At 39.7% G+C, this 13156-nt stretch overlaps 1 protein-coding gene across 2 annotated transcripts in view; it reads left to right on the plus strand.

The window, feature by feature from the left end:
• The window catches only part of Arsb (arylsulfatase B), a 180664-nt gene that overhangs the window by 100207 nt on the left and 67301 nt on the right, over window positions 1–13156 (plus strand). Inside the window, exons 6-7 of one of the 2 annotated variants that reach the window (XM_027927722.3) lie at window positions 4081–4151; window positions 4438–5617. In XM_027927722.3, the coding sequence (XP_027783523.2) occupies window positions 4081–4151; window positions 4438–4577 (211 nt within the window). In that variant the 3' untranslated portion in view covers window positions 4578–5617. Of the gene's footprint in view, window positions 1–4080; window positions 4152–4437; window positions 5618–13156 lie in introns of those variants that run through there. The other variant, XM_027927721.3, reaches the window with a different exon arrangement.

A 13156-nucleotide genomic window follows, 5' to 3' on the forward strand; every position in this document is an offset into this window, starting at 1 on the left:
GTCTACTTCATTGCCATGGGCATTTGTATACGCTGGGGGTGGGAGGGAGCAAGCACAGTGACAACCCTTGAACTGTTCCAGCCATTCCTGCCTGAAAGAAGCTCTGCTCTGTTGCTGTCAGTCTGGAGCCCAAACACTTTCTGTAGTGAAACCATCCGTATTGCCTCAGTTCACCCACAACAGGGCTTTTCGTGAAGTTATGTGATTATTGAAAAATCACTTCCCATACACATCAGCAGTCATTATTCAGATTTAAGTTTCACAAATGGAATCAATAGCCTGTTGAAGATAGTGTTGCTTATATAGCTAAACCATACCATCTGCCTAAAACAAAAAAAAAAGTAGGAAGATTCATAACAGATTGCACTATATCTTTCTTTTAATATGCAGTTCATAATGAGTAGGTTGCATGACTCAGTTATGTGGACACTGGTGTTTTTCTAATAAGAGGCTCCCACATGGTAGAGAAGACGCAGCATGTCTTGGAAATTAAAGTTATAGCTACCCCACTGTGTTTCATAAAGGGACTCTTGCCAGCAAGAAGAATGGAGAGGAGAATTAATGTTCCATTTTATCTTCATATTATTCTTGTATTTGTGTCTCAGGTTTTACTCTTGTGTCTGTGGTTGTATTCTTTTGGTGTCTGCAGAGTCAGGATCTATATTTTGCAATAAAAGGGGCTTTCTTGCCTCATTTAACTTTCATAACAATCCCGTCACATAAGTATTTTTATCCACATTTTGCTAATAAGAAAAATAAGGCTCAGCCCCGTGTAGTGGTGCACGCCTATAATTCCAGCTGCTCAGGAGATTGAGACAAGAGGATCGTTATGTTTGAGGCCAGCCTCAGCAACTTAATGAAGCCCTAAGCAACTTAGTGAGACCCTGTCTCAAAATAAATAAAAAAAAAAAAATAAAAAGGGCTGGGAATGTGGCTCTGTGGTAAATTGCCCCTGGATCCCTAGTACCAAAAAAAAAAAAAAAAAAAGGAAAGAAAAAGAAAAACATGGCCCATGTTTATTTTATTTACCCAGTAATTTGTCCTTTAACAGCTTTGCTCTCAAAGACAATGCTGTCCTACATATGAGAAAGTGATACCTTCATAATTGGTTAAAAAAAGTCTACTTTTGGTACTTTGATTGTATGGAAATAAAACTTTGGGACAGTATAATGTATAGTGTATATTAGAATCATAGGATATTATAGTATTTGTAGCATTACCTAAAAATGAATACATACATATATGATTATATGGAGAGACACACAGACAGAAGGCAGAATATTATAGTAATCATGAATCCTCTAACCATTTTACATGTTTGATAAGATCACTATTTATTTCATAGGCCAGTAGTGATCACACAGTTGATATTACTGAAACCATGCTATGCATATATAACACATGCTTTTTTCTTCAACCCACTGATATATACACCCTTGAAACAGAAATTATATCATATGCCAAAAATTTGTATTCAAGATAGTTAGACCACTTACCTATTCAGAGTATATTAAGGCACTGGTTGTAGGAAATTATCAACAGAATTCTTTTTTGTGTGTGGCAGTGCTAGGGTTTGGACCCAGGACCTGGTGCATGCTAGGCAAGCTCTCAACCACTAAATTATATGCCCAGCCCTTTTTATTTTGAGACAGGGGTCTCACTAAGTCACCCAGACTGGCCTCTAACTTGCAATCCTCCTGCCTCCATCTTCTGAGTAGCTGGGACTACCATCATGTGTCACCAGGCTCAGCCTGATTATTACATTTTAAAAAATAGAATTGCAGCTTCTGATAGGCGGAGTCTGGGCCCCTATTTACTTCCTGATGATTCTGCCTAAGAAATTTTTTTTCCAGTGACTCATTAGTCAACTAGGATTATTCATAACCTTTGGGGTTAAAAAAGTTATTTAATTTAGTTTCCTTCCCTCTTCTAAATAATGGAAAAAAGAAATGAACGAATTATATCCATATAAACTCTCTCTAGAGTTATTGGAAACACATCCTTTATTTAACTGTGTCTACTATTCTGGAGCATTCCAGGGAATTCTGCTTTAAAGATGAATGGTTTCTTAGCAGTATAGAAACTGAATATTTTAGATGCCTATCCACCCTACTTCATTCTTTCTTTCCTTTGAATCGAATGAATTTTGTTTAGATTTTCTCTAGCCCAGAAAAAATTGTTTTTAATTGTTATCCTAAAAATGTGGCCCACAAATTATACTTGGTTAAGTCTAATCAATAGCTTTGCCCCCTTTCCAAATCTTACAGAACGTAATAAAGTTTTCATTCTAATTTCCCTTCCTTGATATTATAATCCAGAATTTTAATCTCTTCACTTGTTTTTAAGATTACAAATTAGACATCATCATCATCTTCTTCATTCTGTTTACATTTTTTGTTTGTTTGTTTTTGCACTTACCATTTTCTTTGCATATTATCCCGACTCCCATTCTGGGATCAAACCCTAGTTCCTGGCATTTGGGATGGGTTGACAGTCTCCAGGATATACATGGAACTAGTGAAGTGACTCAGGAAGCAAATGAGAAGAGGGAGTCCTGGGAGATGTGCTTACCCTCAAGCCCCACCCAATCCTTCAGTGCTATCCCTGAGTAGTAAAATAAGAACTGCGGGCACCAGTCCGTGAGTATAGTCCCTGAGGACTAGAGGCATCCCTAAGTATTGTCCCTTCCACTCTCTCAAGTTACTGTGTTTTATGGAGTAGAGAGGAGCAACAAATATTATAGGACCTTAAAGTTAAATATGCTGAATTTAAAGGACTGTCATTTATTCTGAGATTGTGTCCTTCCTATTTTTTTTTTTTTTTACTGTTGAAATTACCTTTATATTAGAGAACACCAATGATGGGAGTTGAAGTTTTTTAGTTTGGCTATAATTAATTAGTTAAATTTGGTTTTAACATTTGTGTCAAACACAAAATTACAAATAGCAACCTAAGGTTTTTGAAATTTGACTAGTCTTTGAAATCCCAAATGACTACTGAAAACGCCTAGCTGTGAATTTGGGGTATGGACGTATGGACTTTAGGCCACCTGAAAACACATTTTCTTGATTCTTTCAAAAGACTTGTTGGTTATTCACATTATGCACAAGTTCCATGGTCAATTGTATTTTGCAACCTTTAGTTCTTGGTTTAGAGTATCAGATTATCAAGTAGTCCTCAGTACTCTCTTGATAATTAAAATTGTGCTCAACAGTTTCTATAAGGCTAAGTCCATTCTAACAAAATGACCTTGCTCAGAGATATGAAAAATTGTGTTCTATATGTATAATAAGAATTGTGATGCATTCCCCTGTCATGTATTTAAAAAATAAAAGCAATTTTTAAAAATGACCTTGCTACTTCGTGCATTTCTCACTGTATCTGGTGGTGTTTATTCTCCCAGTTCTTAAAAAAATACTGCTTTGAGACCCCATATTCTTTCAGTGACATACTATGTACCTTCCTCATTAGTAAAAGGACAGGATTGGACTAAGTTGTCTCCATGTCTTTCTCAGCACTAATATAGATTGTGACTGAAGTTGTATATAGACTCTTTTTAAAAAGTCTTAAGGAGGTCTATTTCATATATGTTTGTGTTAAATCTATGACCCACTTTGGTATGGGAGAAATTAAGATTTGTGGCATACGCCAATCTATGAGACATACTGCATCTGTAATATGGTGGGTGCCATCATTTGAGCAGGTGTTCTTTCTTCTCTTCCTTGTAAGTGACCCGTATGAAGTTACCACAGAATGACTGGACTTCTCTTTTCTCAGGTGTAAAGAATGGTTATGTTTAAATACAGCCACAGTGTTTATTGCAAAAGGTCACAGGACTCATTTATTTTTATATCATCATATGCTTGACACTGAATTTTTGTGTGAAGTGCTCAGTGATTGTTGTAATGTAGACAAATGATGACATACACCAGCCACAGTCTTTGGAGACTTTAAATTCATGACAAAATTTTTAACTGGCAGGTTTGTTATTTTCTGCAAGTACAAGGAAAGGAAGTATTAAAATAACCCATGCCCATTTGAGAGAGGAAATTAACATTTCCTAAAAAAATTCTTTTCTAGTGAAGGACGTCCGTCCCCCAGAGTGGAGCTGCTGCATAACATCGACCCGAAGTTTGTAGACTTTTCTCCATGTGAGTACCCAGTTCATGGCTACTGTATTCAATCTCCTCGGCTCAAAAGGTGGTTTTATTACCTACCGTCTCTAGCCTAGTTTTCTCTTTGTCCAGCTGAGTTGCTGTGAAGGTAAACAGTTCCTCATGACACATGGTCCACTAATCCCATGGTGGCTTTGACACCACAGAGGGCAGGATGTTGCCAGAGGAGAACCAGGAGATGAATCAAGAAAGGTGAATTTGATGCTTGGCTCTGCCATTACGGCTGTGTGACCTTTAAGCCACTTCACTCTCCATGTCACAGCTTTCCCTATCGACAATTGGAAAAGCCAGAGATCTCTGAAGCACCTTCTCACTACAGATGTCTTGTTCTTGCCTGAGAGTTCCAGAGTCTTCTTCCAGAAAATACACCATCAAATAAGCCACCGTGGGGTCCCAGGGTGATATGAGCCACCACACTGTTTGATTGATCACGTTGGCCAGGTGCTGCCCACCCCTGCTGAATATCACAGGTGTGATTTTCCCAGCCGTCCTGGAAGTAATTCATCTGGAATCTGTCTGATGCCTAAATTAATCTTTAAGGAGCCTTATTAATCTTTCAGGGAAAGGGACATTTAGTGCTTTCAGATGGCAACAGATTGTAATGGTCCTGTATAAATACCATGCTAGTGGCCATAATGTCCCTCGTATAGACACTTTGTTCCAGGAAAGCTTTAATAATTAGGCCCTTTGCCCAGATTCATTGTGAGGCTCATCTTGAGATTATTTTCAGAAAGCAGCACCCTCACATTCCCTGTGTTCATGTGGGTGCTCACATCCCCCCTGTTTAGAAACACTGCTGTTCTTAGTTCAGCTCTCCTTATTTCTTTGTGCTCTCCCATCTGTGCAACAAGTTGCCACAAGATTGTGCTGTCCAGAGATTTCTGCTCAGAGTTGCCCCATAGCAATTCTAAATGTGTCATAGGGCACTCGGGGCCCAGCTCGCCTTCCAGCAGCACTCTGGGTCTCCTTGTCTTGTTCTTGCAGCGCTAGACACTGCCTGCCATTCCCAAGCACGCACACTGTCATACTTCTGTCTTGAATATGCTTTTTCCAGCTTGCAACACCCTTTCTTGCCTCTCCGCAGTTTCTCAAAACCCAGTCCAAAGTCCCTCTCTGAGTTCTTCCCAGAAGCCCCATAAGAAACAGTTGTTCCTTCCTCTCTGGATCCCATTGTATGTGTCTCTTTACAGCAACCGCACATTTTGCGCACTTCTCACTAAGCTGAGAGCTCCTAGAAGTCAGGGTCTGTAACTTTCTTACCTTTTTATCCTCATCAGTTAACAAAATCCCCAGTACTTGGTAAGCACTCAGTACCGAATCCTTGATAACTGATTGGACAATTGGAGGAGAGTTGGGATCAGTAAAGACCAAAGTGGACACTTTAAATCTGGAAAGGAAAGGCCCTGAGACAGGCAAGAAATTTTCTTTCTTTCTTTCCCCTCCCTCCCTCCCTTCTTCCCTTCCTTCCTTCCTTTTTTCCACTGGAGAGGGAATGCTAAATGCTAAATGCCAATGCTAAAAAACACTCTACTCTAAGCTATAGCTACACCCCAAGAAATTTCTATTTCTGTTGGAGTAAAGTTATATCGCCGGGACAGACAAGAGTGTGGTTGGAGCTCTGTGGATGGTAAGAACAGTCTAGATTTGTGCTGTCCAGGATCGTAGCCAATAGCCACATATGGCAATTAAGCACTTGCAATGTGGGCAATTATGGATTGAGATGGGGTATAACCATAAATATACATCAGATTTTGAAGACTTAATATACATATATTTTGCTTGATGTATATTACTTGTAGTATGCTTAGGTACTTAATATATATTATTGAAATGACAATGATTTGGCTATATTAGGTTAAACATATTATTAACATGATGTTCATCTGTTTCTTTTCTTTCTTTTTTTGGCCTAGCAATAAATACTGTAATTTCTCTATTTCTTTTTCCTTTTTTAAATGTGGCTAATAGAAAATTCAAATGACATATGGGATTTGCAGTATATTTCTATTGGTCTAAAAGGATTATTGTTTTTATCCCCACATTTTTTATTGATTCATCATAGTTATAAATAATGATGGGATTTTTTGTTGCATATTTATACGTGCACACACTATAACAACATAATATGGTCAGTATTACTCCCCAGCACTCCTCCGCCTGCCTCTCACCCCTTGGTTCCTTTCCTCTACTGATCTCCTTCTGATTTTCATGAGATCCCCTCCCCCACCTCTCTTTTCCTTTTCCCTCTCTAGCTTCCACATATAAGAGGACACATATGATCCTTGACCTTCTGAGTTTGACTTATTTTGCTTAACATAGTGATCTCAAGCTTCAGCCACTTTCCTGCAAATGACATAATTTCATTTTTCTTTATGACTAAATAAAACTCCATTGTGTATAAGTGTCAGATTTTCTTTTCCCATTCATCCATTGATGAACAAGGGTTGGTTTGGTAGTTTGGCTATTGTGAATTATGCTGCTAGGAACATGGGTACACATGTATCCTTATAGTTTGACTTTACTTCTTTAGGTTAAATGCCAAGGAGTGGTTTAAATGGGTCTATGCCTAGTCTTCTGAGGAACCTCCATACTGATTTCCATACTGATCATACTAATTTACAGTCCTACCAACAGTGTAAAAGTGTTCCTTCTTCTTCACTTCCTCTTCAGCATTTACTATTATTTGTATTCTTTTTTTTTTTTTTTTTTATTGTTGGCTGTTCAAAACATTACATAGTTCTTGATATATCATATTTCACAATTTGATTCAAGTGGGTTATGAGCTCCAATTTTTACCCCATATACAGATTGCAGAATCACATCAGTTACACATCCATTGATTTACATATTGCCATACTAGTGTCTGTTGTATTCTGCTGCCTTTCCTATCCTCTACTATCACCCCTCCCCTCCCCTCCCCTCCCCTCTTCTCTCTCTGCCCCCTCTACTGACATTCGTTTGTCCCCCTTGTATTATTTTTCCCCTTCCCCTCACTTCCTCTTGTATGTACTTTTGTATAACTCTGAGGGTCTCCTTCCGTTTCCATGCATTTTCCCTTCTCTCTCCCTTTCCCTCCCACCTCTCATCCCTGTTTAATGTTAATCTTCTTCTCATGCTCTTCGACCCTACTCTGTTCTTAGTTACTCTCCTTATATCAAAGAAGACATTTGGCATTTGTTTTTTAGGGATTGGCTAGCTTCACTTAGCATAATCTGCTCTAATGCCATCCATTTCCCTGTAAATTCTATGATTTTGTCATTTTTTAATGCAGAGTAATACTCCATTGTGTATAAATGCCACATTTTTTTTATCCATTCATCCATTGAAGGGCATCTAGGTTGGTTCCACAGTCTAGCTATTGTGAATTGTGCTGCTATGAACATCGATGTAGCAGTGTCCCTGTAGCATGCTCTTTTTAGGTCTTTAGGGAATAGACCGAGAAGGGGAATAGCTGGGTCAAATGGTGGCTCCATTCCCAGCTTTCCAAGAAATCTCCATACTGCTTTCCAAATTGGCTGTACCAATTTGCAGTCCCACCAGCAATGTACAAGTGTACCCTTTTCCCCACATCCTCGCCAGCACTTGTTGTTGTTTGACTTCATAATGGCTGCCAATCTAACTGGAGTGAGATGGTATCTTAGGGTGGTTTTGATTTGCATTTCTCTGACTGCTAGAGATGGTGAGCATTTTTCCATGTACTTGTTGATTGATTGTATGTCCTCCTCTGAGAAGTGTCTGTTCAGGTCCTTGGCCCATTTGTTGATTGGGTTGTTTGTTCTCTTATTGTCTAATTTTTTGAGTTCTTTGTATACTCTGGATATTAGGGCTCTATCTGAAGTGTGAGGAGTAAAGATTTGTTCCCAGGATGTAGGCTCTCTATTTACCTCTCTTATTGTATCTTTTGCTGAGAAAAAACTTTTTAGTTTGAGTAAGTCCCATTTGTTGATTCTAGTTATTAACTTTTGTGCTATGGGTGTCCTATTGAGGAATTTGGAGCCCGACCCCACAGTATGTAGATCGTAGCCAACTTTTTCTTCTATCAGACAGCGTGTCTCTGATTTGATATCAAGCTCCTTGATCCATTTTGAATTAACTTTTGTGCATGGCGAGAGAAAGGGATTCAGTTTCATTTTGTTGCATATGGATTTCCAGTTTTCCCAGCACCATTTGTTGAAGATGCTATCCTTCCTCCATTGCATGCTTTTAGACCCTTTATCAAATATAAGATAGTTGTAGTTTTGTGGATTGGTTTCTGTGTCCTCTATTCTGTACCATTGGTCCACCCGCCTGTTTTGGTACCAGTACCATGCTGTTTTTGTTACTATTGCTCTGTAATATAGTTTGAAGTCTGGTATCGCTATACCGCCTGACTCACATTTCCTGCTTAGCATTGTTTTTGCTATTCTGGGTCTTTTATTTTTCCATATGAATTTCATGATTGCTTTCTCTATTTCTACAAGAAATGCCGTTGGGATTTTGATTGGCATTGCATTAAACCTATAGAGAACTTTTGGTAATATCGCCATTTTGATGATGTTAGTTCTGCCTATCCATGAACAGGGTATATTTTTCCATCTTCTAAGATCTTCTTCTATTTCTCTCTTTAGGGTTCTGTAGTTTTCATTGTATAAGTCTTTCACCTCTTTTGTTAGGTTGATTCCCAAGTATTTTATTTTTTTTGAAGATATTGTGAATGGAGTGGTTGTCCTCATTTCCATTTCAGAGGATTTGTCGCTGATATACAGGAATGCCTTTGATTTATGCGTGTTGATTTTATATCCTGCCACTTTGCTGAATTCATTTATTAGCTCTAATAGTTTCTTTGTAGACCCTTTTGGGTCTGCTAGGTATAGAATCATGTCATCTGCAAATAGTGATAATTTAAGTTCTTCTTTTCCTATTTTGATACCTTTAATTTCTTTCGTCTGTCTAATTGCTCTGGCCAGTGTTTCGAGAACTATGTTGAACAGAAGTGGTGAGAGAGGGCATCCCTGTCTTGTTCCAGATTTTAGAGGGAATGCCTTCGATTTTTCTCCATTCAGTATGATGCTAGCCTGAGGCTTAGCATAGATTGCTTTTACAATATTGAGGTATGTTCCTGTTATCCCTAGTTTTTCTAGAGTTTTGAACATAAAGGGATGCTGTACTTTGTCGAATGCTTTTTCCGCATCTATCGAGATGATCATATGGTTCTTATTTTTAAGTCTATTGATGTGGTGAATAACATTTATTGATTTCCGTATATTGAACCAGCCTTGCATCCCAGGGATGAATCCTACTTGATCATGGTGCACAATTTTTTTGATATGTTTTTGTATCCGAGTGGCCAGAATTTTATTGAGGATTTTTGCATCTAGGTTCATTAGAGATATTGGTCTGTAGTTTTCTTTCTTTGAAGTGTCTTTGTCTGGTTTAGGTATCAGGGTGATGTTGGCCTCGTAGAATGAATTTGGAAGTTCTCCCTCTTTTTCTATTTCCCGAAGTAGCTTGAAAAGTATTGGTATTAGTTCCTCTTTAAAGGTTTTGTAAAACTCTGCTGTATACCCATCCGGTCCTGGGCTTTTCTTAGTTGGTAGTCTTTTGATGGTTTCTTCTATTTCTTCAATTGATATTGGTCTGTTTAGGTTGTCTATATCCTCCTGACTCAATCTGGGCAGATCATATGACTTAAGAAATTTATCTATGCCTTCACTATCTTCTAATTTATTGGAGTATAAGGATTCAAAATAATTTTTGATTATCTTCTGTATTTCTGAAGTGTCTGTTGTGATATTGCCTCTTTCATCCCGTATGTTAGTGATTTGAGTTCTCTCTCTTCTTCTCTTCGCTAGCATGGCTAAGGGTCTGTCGATTTTGTTTATTTTTTCAAAGAACCAACTTTTAGTTTTGTCAATTTTTTCAATTGTTTCTTTTGTTTCGATTTCATTAATTTCAGCTCTGATTTTAATTATTTCTTGCCTTCTACTTCTTTTGCTGTTGTTTTGCTCTTCTTTTTCTAGGATTTTGAGATGAAGTATGAGATCATTTATTTGTTGGTTTTTTCTTTTTTTAAGGAATGAACTCCAAGCAATGAATTTTCCTCTTAGAACTGCTTTCAATGTGTCCCATAGATTCCGATATGTTGTGTCTGTGTTTTCATTAATCTCTAAGAATTTTTTAATTTCCTCCTTGATGTCTTCTATAACCCACTGATCATTCAGTAACCTATTGTTCATTCTCCAAGTGATGTATTCTTTTTCCTTCCTTCTTTTATCGTTGATTTTCAGTTCCATTCCATTATGATCAGATAGGATGCATGGTATTATCTCTACTCCTTTGTATTGTCTAAGAGTTTCCCTGTGACATAATATATGATCTATTTTTGAGAAGGATCCGTGTGCTGCTGAGAAAAAAGTGTAACTGCTTGATGTTGGGTGGTATATTCTATATATGTCAATTAAGTCTAGGTTATTAATTGTGTTATTGAGTTCTATAGTTTCCTTATTCAACTTTTGTTTGGAAGATCTGTCCAGTGGTGATAGAGGTGTGTTGAAGTCTCCCATGATTATTGTATGGTGGTCTATTAGACTCTTGAACTTGAGAAGAGTTTGTTTGATGAACATAGCTGCACCATTGTTTGGGGCATATATATTTATGATTGTTATGTCTTGTTGGTGTATGGTTCCCTTGAGCAGTATGTAGTGTCCCTCTTTATCCCTTTTGATTAACTTTGGCTTAAAATCTATTTTATTTGATATGAGTATGGATACTCCTGCTTGTTTCCGAAGTCCATATGAGTGATATGATTTTTCCCAACCTTTCACCTTCAGCCTATGTATGTCTTTTCCTATCAAATGCGTCTCCTGTAGGCAGCATATTGTTGGGTCTTGTTTTGTGATCCATTCTACTAGCCTGTGTCTCTTGATTGGTGAGTTTAAGCCATTAACATTTAGGGTTATTATTGAGATATGGGTTGTTCTTCCAGCCATATTTGTTTATTTATGTTACTAAACATGGTTTGTTTTCCACTTTGATTATTTTCCCCCCTTTAGTGTCCTACCTCCCACTGTTGGTTTTCATTGTTATTTTCCATTTCCTCTTCCTGTAATGTTTTGCCAAGGATGTTTTGAAGAGATGGTTTTCTAGCTGCAAATTCTTTTAACTTTTGTTTATCGTGGAAGGTTTTAATTTCATCTTCCATCCTGAAGCTTAATTTCGCTGGAAACACAATTCTTGGTTGGAACCCATTTTCTTTCAGTGTTTGAAATATGTTATTCCAGGATCTTCTAGCTTTCAGAGTCTGTGTTGAAAGATCAGCTGTTATCCTGATTGGCTTACCCCTAAATGTGATCTGCTTCCTTTCTCTTGTAGCTTTTAAAATTCTCTCCTTATTCTGTATGTTGGGCATCTTCATTATAATATGTCTAGGTGTGGGTCTCTTATGATTTTGCACATTCGGCGTCCTATAGGCTTCTAGGATTTGGGGTTCTGTCTCATTCTTCAAGTCTGGGAAGTTTTCTCGAATTATTTCATTGAATAGATTGCTCATTCCTTTGGTTTGAAACTCTGTTCCTTCCTGTATCCCAATGACTCTTAAATTTGGTCTCTTGATGTTATCCCATATTTCTTGGATGTTCTGCTCATGGTTTCTTAACAGTCTTGCTGAGCTGTCTATGTTCTTTTCAAGTTGAAATACTTTATCTTCATTGTCTGATGTTCTGTCTTCTAAGTGTTCTACTCTGCTGGTAGTATTCTCAATTGAGTTTTTAAGTTGGCTTATTGCTTCCTGCATTTCTAGGATTTCTGTTTGTTTGTTTTTTATAACCTCTATTTCCCTGTATAGTTGATCTTTTGCTTCTTGGATTTGTTTATGTAATTCATTGTTGAAGTGATCTTTCATTGTCTGATTTTGCTGTCTGATGTCTTCCTTGAGACTCCAGATCATCTGAAGCATGTATATCCTGAATTCTTTATCTGACATTCCATCAGCTGCAGCTATTACCTCTTCTAAAGTTGAGTTGACCTGCAATGCTTGTGGTCCTTTCTTTCCTTGTCTCTTCATACTGTTCGCGTTCCTTTCTTCTTGGTGAAACTGTTGTGCTATTGAATTTTCCCCCTATATATTTATATTGGTCTTGTATAGTTGCAAAGTCTCCCTCGCAGGCGCGGGCGGCGGCTCTGCCCCTCCTCCAATTGGGGCAATGTGCCTACCACGCCGGCAGGCCGCTGGGCCTGCTCTGCCAGTCGGTAGCAGGTCCGCCGACCTTGCAGGCGCGGGCGGCGGCTCTGTCCCTCTGCGGGCCGCTAGGCTTGTTCTGTCGGTGGTCGCAGTTCTGCCTACTTTGCAGGCGCAGGCAGCGGCACTGCCCCTCTGCAGGCCTCTGGGGCTGTACTGCCAGTGGGTCGCAGGTCCGCCTACTTTGCAGGCGTGGGGGGGGGCGGCTCTACCCTTCCTCAGGCCACTGGGCCTGTTCTGTCTCTCGGTTGCAGGTCTGACCTGTTCTGGTGGTGGTCTCAGTTCCGACTACCTTGCAGGCGCGGGGGGGAGGGGGCGGCTCTGCCTCTCAGCAGGCCGCTGCTCCTCTTCTGCCGGTGGGTCGCAGGCCCGCCTACCTTGCAGGAGTGATTGGAAGCTCTGTCCCGCCACGGGCCACTGGGCCTTTTCTGTTGGTGGTCACCCTTCCCCTACCTGGCAGGCGAGGGGGGTGGGGGGCGGCTCTGCCCCTCAGCAGGCCGCTGGGCCTGCTCTGTGTTTGGTCCCAGTTCCCTCTACTATGCCGGCGCAGGGGGAGGGGGCGGCTCAGCCTCTCAGCAGGCGGCTGCTCCTCTTCTGCCGGTGGGTCGCAGGCCCGCCTACCTTGCAGGAGTGATTGGAAGCTCTGTCCCGCCGCGGGACACTGGGCCTTTTCTGTCGGTGGTCACCCTTCCCCTACCTGGCAGGCGAGGGGGGTGGGGGGCGGCTCTGCCCCTCAGCAGGCCGCTGGGCCTGCTCTGTGTTTGGT

The sequence above is a fragment of the Marmota flaviventris genome, chromosome 5 (genome assembly GCF_047511675.1).
Source record: "Marmota flaviventris isolate mMarFla1 chromosome 5, mMarFla1.hap1, whole genome shotgun sequence".
NCBI classification, from domain to species: domain Eukaryota; kingdom Metazoa; phylum Chordata; class Mammalia; order Rodentia; family Sciuridae; genus Marmota; species Marmota flaviventris.